Below are 21858 nucleotides of genomic sequence, written 5' to 3'. Positions count from 1 at the left end.
ATCTTTGAAAACTTACTTTTAAAGGGACACTATAGTCACCTGAACAACGTCAGCTTAATGGGGTTGTTCAGGTGAGTACAATAGCTCGCTGCAGGCTTTTTCATGTAAACACTGTATTGTCAGAAAAAAATACAGTGTTTACATTAGAAACTAGGAACATCAAACATGCTATCAGGACACAGGAGGCACTGTGAACGCAGTCAGAGCCGACAGTGTGGGAGATAAGGGTCTCCCAGCACACAGTGTCAGCTTGGGCTGACAGGCTGAAGGCAGGAGACCGGAGACACTGCAAACCATAAGTACACTTATTTTAAAAGTGAGTAAGTGTGAAAGAGTGAGTAACTGAGGGAGAGTGTGGATGGATGGATGGAGTGTGTATGTTTACAATATTTATTTACAATTTGTGTGTTTTTATACAAACACTATATATAGAGATATGTCTATATAGTGTTTGTATGCAAACTTTGGGCTGGAAGGTTGCGGTAGGAGGGGGTGGACATAGACAGCGAGCTGTCAGTCAGCTCAGCTCATGAACGCACATGCGCGGTAGACCACTCAGTTAATTCATAGAGTGGCATTCAATGCTGCTGTATGAAGAATGGATTGGTACAGCGTGAAGCCATGCATGAGCACCAGACAGCTATGACGCTTCTCTAAGAGAAGCGTTTGAGCCCTGCTATTTCATCATTGTGATGAAAAAGGGGGCGTGGCTTGCCGAGGATCTCGACGCTGGAACGGAGGTATGTTTTGAAGATAAAAAGCACTCACATTGATTGATGATTTAATTTTTTTTTTATGGCAAACTAATATAAAAGCAAGAAGGCTAGGGGACCTGTCTTTCTTGCTTTTATAGTTTGACTATAGTGCTCCTTTAAACTGTTAGCAGGTTTGTATCCCCCCCCCCCCCATGACTCCTCTCCTGCAACTGTCAAAAATAATCTACTAAACCCTCAGTGATTACTGTTCTTGCAACCTACTTGGTTACCCCTACTTATATTCTTTGTGCCACTATACCTCACTCCCTCTAGCACAATAACCTATCTAGTTATAAAAGCATAAGGAAGTATATAAGGTTAAAAAAGTGGATTTAGTAGCAGAATATAATTATACATTGCAAGTGAGCTCCATGTTTTAGATTATGAGAATAAACTACTCCATGAGTCATTGTGACAGGTAGAGTTATAAAGTTGTTTTGGTTATTCCTCCTATAGTTGTGTTGATAGATTTCAGCCAAAGGTATGTTGTTTATCTATTTTATGGCCATCCACATATACTTAAGCCCCTATAGATCTGTGTAAGAAAAAGTGCATCTTTTGTCATGCCATATGCCCAACAATAAACTCACATCGCATTATGAAACCACAGACACTGTTTTAAACTGAAGTTCTAAATAAGGGCTTGTCACATTGTAATCTAGAACACAACTTTAGTAGGAAGTCATTTCATGCCCCATAACACTCAAATTTCACCCGTCAGTCCACAAACTCTTACCCACATGACACCCCTAACAAAAAACACAGAACCCCCACATTACCTCAACCCTTTAAGGATGGAGCCAATTGTACAAGTTGTAATCAGAACGTAAACAAAACCTGGAATCTGTGCTACGTCTGTTCAACTGTAATTCACCTCTTTCATATTAAGTGCACCCACACTTCTTATATATCATTTTATTCAGGAAAAACAGGGCTTTCATTTAACATCAAATATTTAGCTATGAAACAATGTAATATGAATAAAATATAAAAAAAAGAAGAAATTAAGAACAAAACTTTATTATTTCTTCTGCATGGAATTTTAACTGTGAAAGTAATAATACTGCTAGCTGTTATGAATAGGACTCTTGGCAAAGCATTTTGTTTGGCCCCAAGGGACCTGCATCACCCCCCCCCCCCCTCCCCTCCCCTATTACACCCCAATGCTATACAAGCTATACCTGCTTCTACACCGTTTGGATTGATGCTTTGGGATACTTCAGCGCTCTTAACTCTAGGGGGAAAATACATCTCTGGCGGTGGAAACCCCTCCAGCAACAGGGTGGCTGTTACAACCATTATGAGGTTAGTTCGTAGGCTAACCTGGTTGGCAGACACATACCAGTTTTTCCTCTTCTGCGAACATATACCAGGTTACATTAACTCAGCCGCTGATGCCTTATCTCGTTGTAAATTTCAGGAATTCTTCATTCTCCTCCCATCGGCCAACAAGTACCCAACCCATACCCTGGAATTCATCAACTTAATCCTGGACTGACCCAGCTATTGGCCCATGGCAGCAAACAGGCACAGGCAGCATTATCAGTAAACCCTAGGAAAACCTATAATAGAGCAATGGTCATTTTTAAGCGGTTGACAGCAGAATTTAACATTCACAATTATTTAATCCAAACCATGGTAACGTTTGCTACATTTTGCCCCCTTCATCTCAAATTTTCATACAACACAATCAAACTATATCAGGAGTACAACACCACATCATGACCACTATATCAAACCACGCTCCTTTTCTTACCCTATAAAGAACATACTGAAAGGCATCAATAAATTAGATCACCACACTAAACAGAAACGTCTACCTATAGATGGGGGAAAATTCCAGGCTTTATCGGACATGCTGGACACACAACCATTTGACCCTCATACAAATTTGGTCTTAAAACCAACTATGTACTTGGCATGCTATGGGTTCTTGAGGCCTAGGGAGTTCACGATAGCAACCCAATCAGACAGACATTTGTGCCTCACTATGAAAGGTGCCTCACTATAAAGGTGAACGATCACTATATTTTATTGCTCAAGCATTCCAAAACTAAGCAATCAGGCCATCCACTAGAAGTGCCATTCTACCCTATCGAGACACACTGGTGCCAGGTCAAAGTTTTAGACACTTATTTACACCAGGTTAGTGACACATCCATACATTCACCACGGTTTACTCTGCTAGGCAGTCTCCTCACTACTTCCAAATTCATGTTCTATATAAGAACTCTGTGCATTAGATTAGGATGGGACCCTAACTCTTACTCTGGGCACTCATTCAGAATAGTGGCTGAATCAGCTGCCTCCAGTACCGATACACCTGTTCACATCATTAACAAGTTGGGACGTTGGAAAGCCGCGGTATGCAATATATATACACACCACAACCAGAGAAAGAGTTAAGAAAAGCACTTAAATGTCTTGTGTTATAAGCATATTTGCAATAAAGTGTGTTTTCTGCATTTTTTTTTGCCCTCTTTATTACAGGCAGGGCCGGCGCCACCATTGGGCAAACTAGGCATTCTCCTAGGGTGCACACATCGGGATGTTTCCTGGTGGGCTCGCTGGAAGAGTTGCATTGCTTGTGTGTGTGTGTGTGTCTAATTCATTGTGTGTGTAATGCATTGTGTGCTTTTTTGTGTGCAAGGGGTGCATTGTCTTTGTGTGTAAGGGGTGCATTGTGTGATGGATGTTAATCTTTCCCCCCTCCCTTGTCACTCTCTTCTCCCCCTCTCACTCCCTTGTCACTCTCTTCTCCCCCAGCCCTTGTCACTCTCTTCTCCCCTCCCCACTCTCATTCCCCCTCCCTCCCCCATCAATTCCCCTCCCTGTCAATTTATTCCTCCCCCCATTGCTGTCAATTTATTTCTCCCACACCCACCCCCTGTCAATTTCTTCCTCCCCCCCTTCAAATTATTCCTCCCCTCCCCTCCCCCTGTCAATTTCTTCCTCCCCGTCCCTCCCCCTGTCAATTTCTTCCTCCCCCTCCCTCCCCCGTCAATTTTTTCCTCCCCCTCCCTCCCCCCTGTCAATTTCTTCCTCCCCCTCCCTCCCCATCAATTTCTTCCTCCCCCTCCCTCCCCCTGTCAATTTCTTCCTCCCCCTCCCTCCCCCTGTCAATTTCTTCCTCCCCCCCTGTCAATTTCTTCCTCCCCCTCCTCTACCTCTGTTGTAGCGTGGCCGAGCTCTGTATGGTCCGCGGGTACAGGAAGCTTTTAATATGGGGCCATAGTCATGGTTTCCCCACACCTAGTCATGCCTGTATTTATGCTCCTATTGCATAAACTGACGATACTAGCGGTGAAAACAGCTGGAGCACCAAATGCGTAATACTCTAATGTTATCATAATATAAAAATTGTGCAGATCTTTTATATGCCATATGTGAAATGTTTGTTGACACTGTGCTTGTGACTGCTATTGTGGCACCACGACCAGTTTTGTGAAATATTGCACACAAAAAATAAAGAATAAAAAAAAAACCAAAAAAAAAAACCATTATCATATTGCACATAAATGTGGTGAACCAAAAGCTCATGCTTATATGTAATAAAGTGAGAGGGAATTATTAAAGTGATAGCATGCATATAGTTATAAAGTTATAAAGTGCAACATGAAAAAAAGAAAAAACCCAAAAGGAAAAAAAACGTGTGATTCACCATAAAGTGATAATAAAAATGATACAAACTGGATATCTTAGATGTATTCAAATATAGATATCTATAGAGAGGATATAAAATATATATAGTGTAATATGATTAACACATATGGAAGGTGGGGGTGGTAGAGAACTTACAAAATCAAGATGAATTCAGGCGTATCTCCCCTAATAGGGAATAATAGCAATGGAATGGACTTCCAGCGATGTAACTCCTGGTGTAGAATGATCAATATTCTTTGCTCACTCAAAGTAAAAGAGGAAAAATGATGGTGCAGATTGTATAAAAAGTATTACAATTTATTACAAATATTGCACTTACAATGTTGCAGATAAAAAACAGCTTGTCTCCACACCAAGGTGGTCTCCATGCAAATCAGCCAATCGGATCACAGCAGGAAATAACAGACAAAATTGCAGCAGTCAAAAATTAAAATAGAGTAGATAAATAAAATCAAAAGTTCATGTGAACTAAATGAACAGGTCCAACGCGTTTCGTCCTTCTTGGACTTCCTCAGGGATATGAGATGATGCTTCAAAGGGAGTTCTTCTTATATGACCGCCGGAAAGTGAAGAAACCGCTTGCAGGTGATGGCGTGCGTTCCACTCTGGAACGCATTCGGTACTTCCGGGTGACGTCATTTCCGCTATTGCGGACCAAGTGAAAAACTTTCTATCGAATGTTTCGTCAGAATAGTGTTGCGAAAGTGCATGCAGGAAATACACACATAATCTAATAATACAGCGTGTCTGATAAGTATTAGGCATTTTAACATCTTTAGTTAATTGGAATAAAGACAGATCGAAATTTATATATTTATTCAGTGAGTTTTAAAATACATGGATATAAGAAAGATTATACAAGAACAAATTTCAAGCTCTTATATATATAAAGAGCTGTATGCAAAAAGGGAAATGTTTATATGTATATAAAAGATATAAATATACATACATCTACAGATCACATGTACATACTTGTACATAAATTCTCCAAAAAAAGGCATATATTCCTGCATATAGAAGAAAAAAATATATATTTTAACTTATAAAGGCAAAAAAGAAGATATTATCATGCCCAACACTTGTACAAAGAGACATGAGGAAATATATTTTATGATACATCAATGTTTCAAATTAGATAAAAATCTATCTGTAAATAGAGAACAGGTATTAGTTTTGTCTTTCAAATTTATCGATAAATAAGAAAAATAAAATAATATGAAATAAAATAATAAATAAAATAAAATAAAATAAAATGAATTAAAAAAATAAATTAAAAAATTAAAAATAAATTAAAAAATAAATTAAAAAATAATAAAATAAAATAAAAATAAAATAAAAATAAAAATAAATAAACATATAAATATAAAAATAAAAATAAATATGAAAAATGCAGTGAGATGAAAATAAAGTAAAAATATGAAAATATGAATATTAAATAAGTCCAGCTAAATCTATTTCTTGATTAAGGCCATATTTTAAAGTCTTCAAATTAAAAATCCACTGAGCCTCTTTTGTATTAATCGTAGTTGTAATATTTCCTCCTCTCCAGTGTCTTTCTATTTTGTCTATCCCAATTGCTACAAAAGTATTCCATTGAAAATGTGGACAATAGGTGCCGTGTTTTGATACACTATGATCTAGTTTTTTATTTCTTATGTTTTGAAAATGTTCTAATAATCTAACATGAAGTTTGCGGATAGTTCGGCCAATATATTGTGCTTTATTTATTTTTATTTTTATTTTTATTTTATTTTATTATTTTTTAATTTATTTTTTATTTTTTAATTTATTTTTTAATTAATTTTATTTTATTTTATTTATTATTTTATTTCATATTATTTTATTTTTCTTATTTATCGATAAATTTGAAGGACGAAACTAATACCTGTTCTCTATTTACAGATAGATTTTTATCTACTTTGAAACATTGATGTATCATAAAATATTTTTCCTCATGTCTCTTTGTACAAGTGTTGGGCATGATAATATCTTCTTTTTTGCCTTTATAAGTTAAAATATATATTTTTTTCTTCTATATGCAGGAATATATGCCTTTTTTTGGAGAATTTATGTACAAGTATGTACATGTGATCTGTAGATGTATGTATATTTATATCTTTTATATACATATAAACATTTCCCTTTTTGCATACAGCTCTTTATATATATAAGAGCTTGAAATTTGTTCTTGTATAATCTTTCTTATATCCATGTATTTTAAAACTCACTGAATAAATATATCAATTTCGATCTGTCTTTATTCCAATTAACTAAAGATGTTAAAATGCCTAATACTTATCAGACACGCTGTATTATTAGATTATGTGTGTATTTCCTGCATGCACTTTCGCAACACTATTCTGACGAAACATTCGATAGAAAGTTTTTCACTTGGTCCGCAATAGCGGAAATGACGTCACCCGGAAGTACCGAATGATTGATTGATTTTATTTATCTACTCTATTTTAATTTTTGACTGCTGCAATTTTGTCTGTTATTTCCTGCTGTGATCCGATTAGCTGATTTGCATGGAGACCACCTTGGTGTGGAGACAAGCTGTTTTTTATCTGCAACATTGTAAGTGCAATATTTGTAATAAATTGTAATACTTTTTATACAATCTGCACCATCATTTTTCCTCTTTTACTTTGAGTGAGCAAAGAATATTGATCATTCTACACCAGGAGTTACATCGCTGGAAGTCCATTCCATTGCTATTATTCCCTATTAGGGGAGATACGCCTGAATTCATCTTGATTTTGTGAGTTCTCTACCACCCCCACCTTCCATATGTGTTAATCATATTACACTATATATATTTTATATCCTCTCTATAGATATCTATATTTGAATACATCTAAGATATCCAGTTTGTATCATTTTTATTATCACTTTATGGTGAATCACACGTTTTTTTTCCTTTTGTTTTTTTTTTCTTTTTTTCATTATTATATTGTGAGTGTCTATAAGGGAACACTTTAAAGACCCTAGGATATTCTGTGTAATATAGCACTACAGTTAACTCTTTGTTCTTTCTATAAAGTGCAACATGAATGCATGGAAAAAACAAACTATACTATATATGTACAAAAAGGATTAACCATTTATATACATCGAAGATTAAAGATGAAACCTACTTCTAATTTACTAAATTAAAACCATAGTAGCTAGCTGGTAATTCCTATATAAAAGAATGGTATGGGATATTCTCGTTAAGCCCCATAGGAAACACCGTATTTATTTGGTGTATCCAAAAAGCCTCTTTTTGGAGCAACATCTTCCCTCTATTACCCCCTCTATGGGGGGGGGGGGGGGGGGGAGGGATGTGATCTATACCCACAAACTTAAGAGATGCCAAAGGATGCCTTTTGTCTAAAAAATGTTGGGCAACTGGCTTGTCAGATTGCCCGTCCCTATATGCTAATCTGATACTCGAGCGGTGGCCCCTGATTTTCTCGCATAAGGGCGTCTCTGTCTTCCCCATATAGTGGAGGCCACACGGGCACACCAGATATATATATATATATATATATATATATATATAAATATATATATATATATATACACACACACACACACACACACATACATACATATACACACACAACACTCACAACTTCCTTACACAAACACACAATGCCCCCCATACCAAAAAAAAATATGTAGCATCTCTACACACAACACACAGAGCCTACTCACACAACACATGCATTCCCTCATAAGAATATAAGCAGCAATCTACACACCACAATCGTCATACACCCATGCACTACACTCCTCCCACACAGACATGCAACCTTCAACAAACAAAAACTGGTATAGAAAAGCTATGAATAAAAATGACAGAGGAAAGTGGGCTTGGCAGAAAAAATGCAGGAAAAAAAGAGAAAATTGGAGAGCACAGATATGTGCAAGGTACCGTATATACTCGAGTATAAGCCGAGTTTTTCAGCACATTTTTTGTGCTGAAAAACCCCAACTCGACTGAATTTACATTGCCATAATACAGACTGGGGGTTGTGGGGGCTGCAGAGACTTTACTTACCTCTCCTGCAGCTTCTGTCAGCTCCCTTCTCCTCCGCGCCGGTCCGTTCAGCACCTCGGTCAGCTCCCAGTGTAAGTCTCGCGAGAGCCGCAGGGTCATAGTGCGGCCCTCGCGAGACTTAGTGTGAGCTGACAGGGGAGCTGCACGGACCGGCGCAGAGGAGAAGGGAGCTGACAGGAGCTGCAGGAGCGGCAACAGCTCGGCCAGCCCCCTCTCCCCCCCACTGAACTGCCAATGCCACTGGACCACCAGGCAAGGAGAGCCCCCCCTCATTCATTATATACACACACCGTAAATAAATATTCAATTTTCAATTGATATAATTTTTTTAGGATCTAATTTTATTTAGAAATTTACCAGTAGCTGCTGCATTTCCCACCCTAGTCTTATACTCGAGTCAATACGGTTTCCCAGTTTTGTGGGGTAAAATCAGGGGCCTCGGCTTATATTTGGGTCGGCTTATACTCTAGTATATACGGTAAATCAAATCTAAATGCACAAGGAAAATAGATGTTGAGAGGGATAGAAGATGAACATGCAGAGTGAGGAACTGTAAAGTTGAGAGAGACAGAAAATAAAATTAAGGGATGCGTGGGATACTATACACTTACTAAACGCAGATCCCTATTAAAACAAATTTGCATGTTATAATATAAACATATGTATTTGGGTTTTAAGCTTTAGGAATAGTTATTACATACATTTTAAACATTGCAGACAGTCCCTATATGAAACAAGAATACATTTGATGATTTGTAAATATCACGCATTTGTGCTTATTATAATTTTTTTATTCTATTTGATCTTGCAGGAGTCTGTGGAGACTGGAAGAACTATTTTACTGTTGCCCAGAATGAAATATTTGATGATGTTTATCAAGAGCAAATGAAAGATTTAAATACTAGACTATTTTGGGATGAGAACTAACATGTTTCACTAAAGGGAAAGGCAGTTAAATTTTTTGTGGTTTTCATTTAAAGAAAGTACAGATAATCATTATGAAAGAAATGAAAGAAAGTGACATTCTGAGTTACAGGCTACTTTACCAAGTGTATTTTAAAAGATTATATTTAGGTAATATTATGATAAATTTGTGTCACAGCTGAATGTGTTTCCTGTTATTTAATTGAGGAGTACGCAATTAAACCCTTAGCAACACCATTTTAGTATGCTTCTTTTGTACTTAAAGGGACACTCCACAGTACATATACAAATAAATGTGATTCTGCTGTATAGAGGGATTTCTCTGCAGTTTAGGGAGATTGGACTGCTCTTCTGCGTGGTCACTCAATGGACCCAGCTGCAAGATGTCTGCGTCATATTCCCATGTGCATCATATATATACACCTTATATACGAATACACATAGCTTATTCACTAAACACCAAATTGTAAGGATTTCCAATCTAATTTGCAAAATGTAGGTTCAAATAGCCAAGCTGTGCCTGTGCTGAATTGGAGAACTTTATTGGTCTATATTTTACAATTACTATGTCAATTCACTTACATTTCAATTCAATTACATTTCACAGTTTAAAGAATACACTTCTGTAGTTTATTTCCTAAACCAGAGATTTCCAATTAGTGTTTCCTGGAACCAGAAAAAAACTGGGGTTCCTCCGTGATGTTGCTAGATGATCACAGCGCTCCCCTTTGGTTTTTGCACCTAAACTAAAAAATGTAGAGCACAGAATTGAAAACCAAACAAAAAAAAATGAATTAACAAATCTACATAGTTTTCCTTTAACCACTTAACGATGGCGGGAATGCTATGCTGTCCTTGGGGACCCGGCTCTAAATGCTGGGGGCAACTTAGCAAGGTGTAGAGTCCTCCAGAATCTTGCAACTGTGCATAAACCTTCTATTTGGCCACCACTAACCAATGCTCACAAGCAGAAATGGCTACATTGGGCAGACAAATACATGAAGACTAATTTTCAAACAGTCCTGTTTACTCATGAGTGCCGTGCAACCCTGGATGGTCCAGATGGATGGAGTAGTGAATGGTTGGTGGACGGCCACCCTGTTCCAACAAGGCTGCGACATCAGCAAGGCGGTGGTGGAGTCATGTTTTGGGCTGGAATCATGGGAAGAGAGCTGGTCGGCCCCTTTAGGGTCCCCGAAGGTGGAAAGATGACCTCTGCAAAGTATGTGGAGTTCTGACTGACCACTTTCTTCCCTGGTACAGAAGACAGAACTATGCTTTCCGTAATAAAATCATCTTCATGCAGGGGGCGTGGCCAATGGAGCAACAGGCAAGACGTGCTTGTGAGGAGCTCCGACACAGAGACACAAAAAACGGGAGATTGACTCACTTAACCGTCTCCCACACACCCAGAGACACCCACCCCTCAATAGCTGACATAATGGGGTGGAAAAATAAAAAAACCCACACACCGGAGACCCGCAAAATGCCCGACATCAGGCTCTCATTTGACAGGCCAGTCCAGCGGGAGACAACCAAGATGGCGCCGGAAGCACAGAGTGAGGATGAAGCCTCAGAGACTTCACAGGACGCGGAACAACCCATGGAAAATAACCAGGTGAGGTGCACTAATAGTGAGTCTGACTCAGATGCAGACTCAGCATCAGCAACAAGACGAGATATTAAATGCCTCCTAACTGAGATGAGGCAAACATGGAGGGCAGACCTGTGGGTCACACAAGTGGAATTAGGCACCCTGGGGAAAAGACTCACAGCGGTTGAATCCAAAGACAGAGAGAAGGAGACACAACTGCAGACCGCCCAGGAGGAGATCCGAAGTCTGGCAAAACAGGTCCAAAACCTGACCAAGACCATGACAGTGCTGAAGTCAAGGCACAGGAGGAAAAATATCCGCATCAGAGGAGTACCAGAGGGGATCGCGGGGGATGACCTCCTGCCCTTCCTGCACCGTATGCTGACCCACATAGGAGCTAAAAGTGTAGTTGCTGAGGAGATGGTAACGACCGCATTTCGTATCCGAAAAGCCGTATCGGCCCCGGCGGAGACACCCAGAGACATTATTGCAGTAACCAAGAACATCACGGCCAGATCTGCCATCATGTCCCGCTCGAGAGAGCTAAAAAGTGTGAACTTCGAGGGCTGCACAGTAGCTATATATGGGATCTCCCGTTCGCTGTACTAACGGCGAAAAGACAGCTAGGCCCAGTCGCTGAAAGACTGCGGGAGGCAGGGGTACAGTATAGGTGTGGGGCAGACGGCTCACTGGTTACACAGAGAGGAGAGGAAACACTAACCTTGCCCCCTGACGGCGACCAGGAGACATTCCTCCGGCACATACGAGCAACAGACACAACCCTGAAAAGGGCCCTCAAGACCAAGCCTAACGCCCAACGGCAACACCCTGGCTCACCACACACACACATAGTCGAGTCACAGACCACCAAGACAGCTGACAGACGTGAGGCCCCTGAACAAATGAGTGAAGGCCCACACTAGCACAGAACCACACGGCCAAACCACCGAGGCTGAACAAAGCAAATAGTTTAACGCATGCATCACAGCGGCCAATACCCTACCTGAGAACCACAAACAGACAAAGTATAGAGGGATAACGCCCCTCCATAGCCCACACACATAGACAGACCAACGTGACAGAGGTCTCCAAGTTAAACCTACTCCTAAACTGTACATTACCGAGATATACAAAATACTTTGCCCTAAACATACAGTTATTGTTAATGTGTTACAGTTGGACCACTGTTGGTACCTCATGGCACTTATCATAATATGATAAAGTTATGTTCTATGAATGAAAATTCAATAAAATACAAATTGAAAAAAAAATATGTTAGTCCAATAAAAACAGTATTGCAAGATAAAAAAAATCATCTTCATGCATGACAATGCACCATCTCATGCTACAAAGAATACATCTGCATCAATGGCTGCTATGGGGAAAAAAGGAGATAAAGTCATGGTGTGGCCTCCATCCTATCCTTTTCTCAATCCTATTGAGAACCTTTGGAGAACTCTCAAGCAAAAGATCTATGAGGGTGGGAGGCAGTTTACATCCAAACAGCAGCTCTGGGAGGGTATTCTGAAATCTTGCAAACAAATTCAAGCAGAAACTGTCCAAAAACTCACAAGTTCAATGGATGCAAGACTTGTGAAGCTGCTATCAAATAAGGTGTCCTATGTTAAAATGTAACATGACCTGTAAAAATGTTTAAAAAGTTGAAATGTTATTATAAGTTTGATTGAAATAGCTTTTGATTTCAGCAAATATGCTGCAAACACAACAAATGACAATTTTCAGTTCTTTACATCCTATAAAGTGTTTTGAAACTTACTGTGCGTAATAATTTGGAATAGTGCATTGTAAATGTAACGGATCACCTGGCACCCTAACTGGGTACCTCCGTCGATGGATGCTCCTAGCGCTTCTTGAGGATTCCAAGCACTCTAGCCGACATCACAACCACCACAGACCGAACCTCTCTTCCTTCAGAGCAAAGCAGAAACAAGCTCTTAAAAGAGCTTAGGAGTGATTATAGCAAGGGAATATGCAGAGCATAACAATCCCTTGTAGCAGATTCCCACAATAAGAGACAGGACTCCAAATTGAGGATGAAGTAGAACTGTCTAAAACTTTATTTTACTTGGGACTAGCCCATATGGTCATTACATTAACATTGCTGTGAAAACTCAAGAAAATTACAAACAGTCAAATCATGGCGGGCAACATACAGTGACTTATTATAACATAATTACATGTTTATAAATGGGTGGAGAAGACCATAAGTAACACAAAATATCTCTGCATGCAGAATTAGCGATATGCAAATCTACCCGAATATGCAAATTACCAGTCTTGCTATTCAGGTAGTGCATATTACTGTTGCTACCAACAGAGGGCACTACACACGCTCCATAGCCAAATCCACCTAGTTGGTAGCAAACCTCAGCAGTACAGGAGAGCAGGCAATACATCCCAGAGGCCATAGTCACATGGCAGGAGGCTGGCAATCAGTCTTCTCCAATGCCCAGTGGCGAGGCTGGTTCCGCCACAGTAAGTTTTTTATGTTTAAAAAAAATACTGTTATCATTAGGAGGTTTGTTCAATAAAACTTGAATTGTACTCTTAATAGTTGATAACATGAGAATTATGCTGACTGTTATTTACATCAATTATTTATTTAAGTGAGAAAAATATCATTTGCATAATAATTTGGAACAGGGTGTATATATATATATATATATATATATATATATATATATATATATATATACACACACACACAAATATAAATAGCGAGGGCTTGCATTCCTGGTGTAATCCTATGGTGCTGGTCTGGCAAGGATCATGTAGACATAGCACAAATGACCGCTAGTGTTGTCGCGAACCCGAAATTTTCGGTTCGCGAACGGCGAATGCGAACTTCCTCAAATGTTCGCGCGAACCGCCATTGACTTCAATGGGCAGGCGAATTTTAAAACCAACAGGGACTCTTTCTGGCCACAAAAGTGATGGAAAAGTTGTTTCAAGGGGACTAACACCTGGACTGTGGCATGCCGGAGGGGGATTCATGGCAAAACTCCCATGGAAAATTACACAGTTGATGCAGAGTCTGCTTTTAATCCATAAAGGGCAGAAATCACCTAACATTGACACCTGTCCTCAAAGCCCCTGATACACACTGACACAGAGCAGAATAGAAACTGTTCCCCGTCCTCAGAGACCATGATACACACTGACACAGAGCAGAATAGAGACTGTTACCCCTACATAGGGTCACTTGGCAGATATGGCGGGGTCGTGGGAGGGGGAGGATGACTTTCACCTCTTCCCCTGTTAGATTCCCGTTGTGCTGTGACATCACCCTTATACGCTGTGTAAAGCATACTATTTAATTTGATCAGCATGGCCACTTGAGTTTTCACGCTGCTTGTAGTTTATATATGGTTCACAAAAATCAAACAAACGATAAAGTAAACATGTAAGGATTCAGAATATTCTTTCAAACCCTTACACATTGTGTGTACGTACTTTTTGTCTTAAGTTTGTGGCTTTAAAGAGGTACACGTTGTTTCTATGATGTGCAGAACATGTTCTTGTAAATGTTTGTTCAATTTTTCCTGGAATTGTAATTTTTGAATCTGAATAAAGATAGTAAAATCCCTGATACACACTGACACAGAGCAGAATAGGGACTGTTCCCCCTACATAGGGTCACTTGGCAGGTATGGATTGACACCTGTCCTCAAAACCCCTGATACACACTGACACAGAGCAGAATAGAGACTGTTCCCCCTACATAGGGTCACTTGGCAGGTATGGATTGACACCTGTCCTCAAAACCCCTGATACACACTGACACAGAGCAGAATAGAGACTGTTCCCTGTCCACAGAGACCATGATACACACTGACACAGAGCAGAATAGAGACTGTTCCCTGTCCACAGAGACCATGATACACACTGACACAGAGCAGAATAGAGACTGTTCCCCCTAAATAGGGTCACTTGGCAGGCATGGATTGACACCTGTCCTCAAAGCCCCTGATACACACTGACACAGAGCAGAATAGGGACTGTTCCTCCTACATAGGGTCACTTGGCAGATATGGATTGACACCTGTCCTCAAAACCCCTGATGCACACTGACACAGAGCAGAATAGAGACTGTTCCCTGTCCACAGAGACCATGATACACACTGACACAGAGCAGAACAGAGACTGTTCCCCGTCCACAGAGACCATGATACACACTGACACAGAGCAGAATAGAGACTGTTCCCCCTACATAGGGTCACTTGGCAGGTATGGATTGACACCTGTCCTCAAAGCCCCTGATACACACTGACACAGAGCAGAATAGGGACTGTTCCCCCTACATAGGGTCACTTGGCAGATATGGATTGACACCTGTCCTCAAAACCCCTGATACACACTGACACAGAGCAGAATAGACACTGTTCCCCCTACATAGGGTCACTTGGCAGATATGGATTGACACCTGTCCTCAAAACCCCTGATACACACTGACACAGAGCAGAATAGAGACTGTTCCCCCTACATAGGGTCACTTGGCAGATATGGATTGACACCTGTCCTCAAAACCCCTGATACACACTGACACAGAGCAGAATAGGGACTGTTCCCCCTACATAGGGTCACTTGGCAGATATGGATTGACACCTGTCCTCAAAGCCCCTGATACACACTGACACAGAGCAGAATAGAGACTGTTCCCTGTCCACAGAGACCATGATACACACTGACACAGAGCAGAATAGAGACTGTTCCCCGTCCACAGAGACCATGATACACACTGACACAGAGCAGAATAGAGACTGTTCCCCCTACATAGGGTCACTTGGCAGGTATGGATTGACACCTGTCCTCAAAGCCCCTGATACACACTGACACAGAGCAGAATAGAGACTGTTCCCTGTCCACAGAGACCATGATACACACTGACACAGAGCAGAATAGAGACTGTTCCCCGTCCACAGAGACCATGATACACACTGACACAGAGAAGAATAGAGACTGTTCCCCCTACATAGGGTCACTTGGCAGGTATGGATTGACACCTGTCCTCAAAGCCCCTGATACACACCGACACAGAGCAGAATAGAGACTGTTCCCTGTCCACAGAGACCATGATACACACTGACACAGAGCAGAATAGAGACTGTACCCTGTCCACAGAGACCATGATACACACTGACACAGAGCAGAATAGGGACTGTTCCCCCTACATAGGGTCACTTCGCAGGTATGGATTGACACCTGTCCTCAAAGCCCATGATACACACTGGGGGGAGCTACTGTCCTCCCCAAACCCTGCGCGGTGGGTGGGGGCCATAAATCACAATGGGGGGCCTACTTTCCTCCCCCCCGGCCCCCATCCCTGCGCGGTGGGTGGGGGGCATAAATCACAATGGGACGGACCTACTGATAGGAGTGGAGTATTGTTCATATAAGTTTAATACCTTCCGCGTCTCCTATCAGTGGACGTGTATATGGCAGCCATTTTAGGGACCGCACACCTGATACCCGAGCAAGGTCACCTCATTCAAGCTGCTCTGGTTCCTTGATGAGCCAGCTGCCCGTGAGTTAAGCACTCTGTCCTGTAAAGTCTCACCACAAAAAAATTAAATAAATAACAGCACTCGGAGAGGTGAGTTTAGTAAATGTTCATATCAGTTTAATACCTTCCGCGTCTCCTATCAGTGGACATGTATATGGCAGCCATTTTAGGAACCGCACACCTGGGACCCGAGCAAGGTCACCTCTTCAACAGGCGACAAGATTTGGCCCTGTAAAACTCTCCTGGATATTATGTACAATTTCTATGGATATGGCATTGATTTATGTAACAGGGAGATGGAAGAAGATGCTTGGTCGGTCCTCTTACTTGAAATTTGGGGCACTGCGCGGGCAAGCTAATGTGCCACCAGATAGGATTGGTGAGTTTAGTATTGTTCTGATCAGTTTAATACCTTCCGCGTCTCCTATCAGTGGACGTGTAAATGGCAGCGATTTTTAATTGTGGAATCACCTCCCCTTTTTAGGCCAAGGTGGGCAGATGCTTAGACCACTGGTATATTGGTGCCATCTTGGAGGATTTTTTTTTGGTTTGGTTTTTGAAGCCACAGTGCTGCACCAGTGGGCCTAAAAATTAGGCATGTACACATGCCTGAAAAATTTGGTATTGTTGCAGCCGCTGCTGTAGCAGCGGCCAGAAAAATTGATGTTTGTTTCACAGGCAGAAAGTGCCCTAAAACATGGCGGCTTGAACCCTAGTTGGTGGCGGATAAGTCACGCAAGTCAAACGTCATTCAGAGCTAAAATACAACAGCGTGTGGACCATTTTTAGCCCAAGGCAGCTCATCTCATCAGGCCTTTTTTAATCGAATGTATCGCCCAGTGTCAGTCCCTTCGGGATACATCCCTCATTCATCTTAATAAAGGTGAGGTAATCTAGACTTTTTAGACCTAGGCGACTTCTCTTCTCAGTGACAATACCTCCTGCTGCACTGAAGGTCCTTTCTGACAGGACACTTGAAGCGGGGCAGGCCAGAAGTTCTATCGCAAATTGGGATAGCTCAGGCCACAGGTCAAGCCTGCACACCCTGTAGTCAAGGGGTTCATCGCTCCTCAGAGTGTCGATATCTGCAGTTAAGGCGAGGTAGTCTGCTACCTGTCGGTCGAGTCGCTCTCTGAGGGTGGATCCCGAAGGGCTGTGGCGATGCATAGGACTTAAAAAGGTCCGCATGTCCTCCATCAACAACACGTCTTTAAAGCGTCCTGTCCTTGCCGGCGTGGTCGTGGGAGGAGGAGGAGGATGACTTCCACCTCTCCCCCTGTTAGATTCCCGTTGTGCTGTGACATCACCCTTATACGCTGTGTAAAGCATACTTTTTAATTTATTTTGCAAATGCTGCATCCTTTCCGACTTGTTGTAATTCGGTAACATTTCCGCCACTTTCTGCTTATACCGGGGGTCTAGTAGCGTGGACACCCAGTACAGGTCGTTCTCCTTCAGCCTTTTTATACGAGGGTCCCTCAACAGGCAGGACAGCATGAAAGACCCCATTTGCACAAGGTTGGATGCCGAGCTACTCATTTCCCGTTCCTCCTCCTCACTGATGTCATTGAAGGTATGTTCTTCCCCCCAGCCACGTACAACACCACGGGTACCAGATAGGTGACAACGAGCACCCTGGGATGCCTGTTGTGTTTGGTCTTGCTCCTCATCCTCCTCTTCAAAGCTACAATCCTCCTCTGACTCCTCTTCCTCACAATCCTCTTCCAGCGTTGCCGCAGGTCCAGCAAGCGATGCTGATAAGGCTGTTTCTGGTGGTGATGGTGACCACAACTCTTCCTCTTCACGCTCATCTACAGCCTGATCCAGCACTCTTCGCAGGGCACGCTCCAGGAAGAAAACAAATGGTATGATGTCGCTGATGGTGCCTTCGTTGCGACTGACTAGGTTTGTCACCTCCTCAAAAGGACGCATGAGCCTACAGGCATTGCGCATGAATGTCCAATAACGTGGCAAAAAAATTCCCAGCTCCCCAGAGGCTGTCCTAGCACCCCGGTCATACAAATATTCATTAACAGCTTTTTCTTGTTGGAGGAGACGGTCGAACATTAGGAGTGTGGAATTCCAACGTGTAGGGCTGTCGCAAATCAAGCGCCTCACTGGCATGTTGTTTCGCCGCTGGATATCGGCAAAGTGAGCCATGGCCGTGTAGGAACGCCTGAAATGGCCACACACCTTCCTGGCCTGCTTCAGGACGTCCTGTAAGCCTGTGTACTTATGCACAAAGCATTGTACGATCAGATTACACACATGTGCCATGCACGGCACATGTGTCAACTTGCCCATCTTCAATGCCGCTATCAAATTCTTTCCGTTGTCACACACCACTTTGCCGATATCCAGTTGCTGCGGAGTCAGCCACTTTTCCACCTGTGCATTCAGGGCGGACAGGAGTGCTTGTCCGGTGTGACTCTCTGCTTTCAAGCAAGTCAAACCCAAGACGGCGTGACACTGCCGTATCCGGGATGTGGAATAGTACCTGGGGAGCTGGGGGGGTGCCGTTGATGTGGAGCAAGACGCAGCAGCACAAGAGGACTCAGCCAAGGAGGTTATGGAAGAGGATGGAGTAGGAGGAGTAGAGGAGGTGGCAGCAGGACTGCCTGCAATTCGTGGCGGTGTCACCAACTCCTCTGCAATGCAACGCATTCCTTGCTTGTCAGCCGTCAGCAGGTTTACCCAATGCACAGTGTAGGTGATATACCTGCCCTGACCATGCTTTGCAGACCAGGTATCAGTGGTCAGATGGACCCTTGCCCCAACACTGTGTGCCAGACATGCCATGACTTCCTTTTGCACAATCGAGTACAAGTTGGGGATTGCCTTTTGTGAAAAGAAATTCCGGCCGTGTACCTTCCACTGCGGTGTCCCAATAGCTACAAATTTTTTGAACGCCTCAGACTCAACCAGATTGTATGGTAAAAGCTGGCGGGCTAATAGTTCAGACAAGCCAGCTGTCAGACGCTGGGCAAGGGGGTGACTTGGTGACATTGGCTTCTTACGCTCAAACATGTCCTTGACAGACACATGACTGTGGGCAGATGAGCGGGAACTGCTCAAGGCGGGAGATGGAGTGGCGGATGGTTGAGAGGGGGCAAGAAGGACAGCAGTGGTTGACGTGGCTGAAGATGCTAGACCAGGAGGAGGATGGCGGCTTAGAGTAGGCGTGCTGCTTGTACTCATGTGTTGATCCCATAGGCGTTTGTGATGTGAGATCATGTGCCTACGCAAAGCAGTTGTACCTAGGTGGGTGTTGGACCTCCCACGACTCAGTTTCCTTTGGCACAGGTTGCAAATGGCATCGCTGTTGTCCGAGGCAGACACACAAAAAAAATGCCACACTGCTGAGCTCTGCAATGACGGCATTCTGGTGGTGGACACAGCATGCGTTGATTGGCGTGCTGTCGGGCTGACCCCGGGTGCCAATGCATGCTGCCTGACTGTGCCACTAGCTCCTTGCAACGACCCCCCCCTGCTTCCAACTCGTCTCCTCCTCCTTTCTGTCTCCCCATTTGAACTTTCGCCCTGTTCTTCTTCTTGCCGAGCGGGCACCCACGTGACATCCATGGACGCATCGTCATCATCAACCGCTTCGCTTGTATCTGACAACTCAGAAAAGGAAGCAGCAGCGGGTACAACATCATCATCATCACACCGTACCTCCATGTGTTTAATGCTGCCTGCCTGAGACATATCCCTGTTATCTACATCCTCTAGCAATAATGGTTGCGCATCACTCATTTCTTCAAATGGCTGTGGTGCTAGTTTTGGTGGTGGCGGCAGGCGGGTGAGTGGTATCTTGAGAGGTGCCTGAAGCTAAGCTGGAGGAGGATGGTGCGTCAAGGCTCCGAGCGGATGCTGTACAAGATTGGGTGTCCTGTGTTAGCCAGTCAACTATGTCCTCAGAACTTTTCAAGTTATGGATACGTGGCTTCTGAAAACTGGGCATTATTCTAGGGCAAAAGGTAATCACAGCACCACGACCACGACGGCCCCTGCGGGGTGGCCTGCCTCTGCCTGTCATTTTTTTTGGGATTAGTGGTACAATGCGTGCAAGCTACTGTGAGACCAGATATGATTGGCAATGTGAACTGTAACAGTTCTGCAGAGCACACACTGTAGGCCTGACACACCCGCTTGAAGACAAGTAACTGCTATTCAATCTATAACAGTGAAAAACAAATTTTGGTTTTAAAAGCACGCTATAGAGACACCAGATATGATTGGCAATGTGCACTGGAACAGTTCTGGAGAGCACACGCTGAAGGAAGGACTGACAGAGCCGCTTGAAGGACACTGACTGGCTGCTATTAGCTTACACTAGAAACCTCTTTTCTTTGTAAAAGCACGCTATAGAGACACCAGATATGATTGGCAATGTGCACTTGAACAGTTCTGCAGAGCACACACTGTAGGCCTGACACACCCGCTTGAAGACAAGTAACTGCTATTCAATCTATAACAGTGAAAAACAAATTTTGGTTTTAAAAGCACGCTATAGAGATACCAGATATGATTGGCAATGTGCACTGGAACAGTTCTGGAGAGCACACGCTGAAGGAAGGACTGACAGAGCCGCTTGAAGGACACTGACTGGCTGCTATTAGCTTACACTAGAAACCTCTTTTCTTTGTAAAAGCACGCTATAGAGACACCAGATATGATTGGCAATGTGCACTGGAACAGTTCTGGAGAGCACACGCTGAAGGAAGGACTGACAGAGTCGCTTGAAGGACACTGACTGGCTGCTATTAGCTTACACTAGAAACCTATTTTCTTTGTAAAAGCACGCTATAGAGACACCAGATATGATTGGCAATGTGCACTTGAACAGTTCTGCAGAGCACACACTGTAGGCCTGACACACCCGCTTGAAGACAAGTAACTGCTATTCAATTTATAACAGTGAAAAACAAATTTTGGTTTTAAAAGCACGCTATAGAGATACCAGATATGATTGGCAATGTGCACTGGAACAGTTCTGGAGAGCTCACGCTGAAGGAAGGACTGACAGAGCCGCTTGAAGGACACTGACTGGCTGCTATTAGCTTACACTAGAAACCTCTTTCCTTTGTTAAAGCACGCTATAGAGACACCAGATATGATTGGCAATGTGCACTGGAACAGTTCTGGAGAGCACACGCTGAAGGAAGGACTGACAGAGCCGCTTGAAGGACACTGACTGGCTGCTATTAGCTTACACTAGAAACCTCTTTTCTTTGTAAAAGCACGCTATAGAGACACCAGATATGATTGGCAATGTGCACTTGAACAGTTCTGCAGAGCACACACTGTAGGCCTGACACACCCGCTTGAAGACAAGTAACTGCTATTCAAT

At 42.7% G+C, this 21858-nt stretch overlaps 1 protein-coding gene across 1 annotated transcript in view; it reads left to right on the top strand.

The window, feature by feature from the left end:
- Positions 1–9672, top strand: part of LOC134577988 (sulfotransferase 2B1-like) — a 68164-nt gene extending 58492 nt beyond the window's left edge. Inside the window, exon 7 of the mRNA XM_063436948.1 lies at positions 9275–9672. Coding sequence (XP_063293018.1) covers positions 9275–9390 — 116 coding nt within the window. The 3' untranslated portion in view covers positions 9391–9672. The remainder of the gene's footprint in view (positions 1–9274) is intronic.
- Positions 9673–21858: the final 12186 nt, after the last annotated feature.

The sequence above is a fragment of the Pelobates fuscus genome, chromosome 11 (assembly GCF_036172605.1).
Source record: "Pelobates fuscus isolate aPelFus1 chromosome 11, aPelFus1.pri, whole genome shotgun sequence".
Classification (NCBI taxonomy): domain Eukaryota; kingdom Metazoa; phylum Chordata; class Amphibia; order Anura; family Pelobatidae; genus Pelobates; species Pelobates fuscus.
Note: the sequence above shows the minus strand (reverse complement) of the source record. Positions and strands in the feature narration are given on the sequence as shown.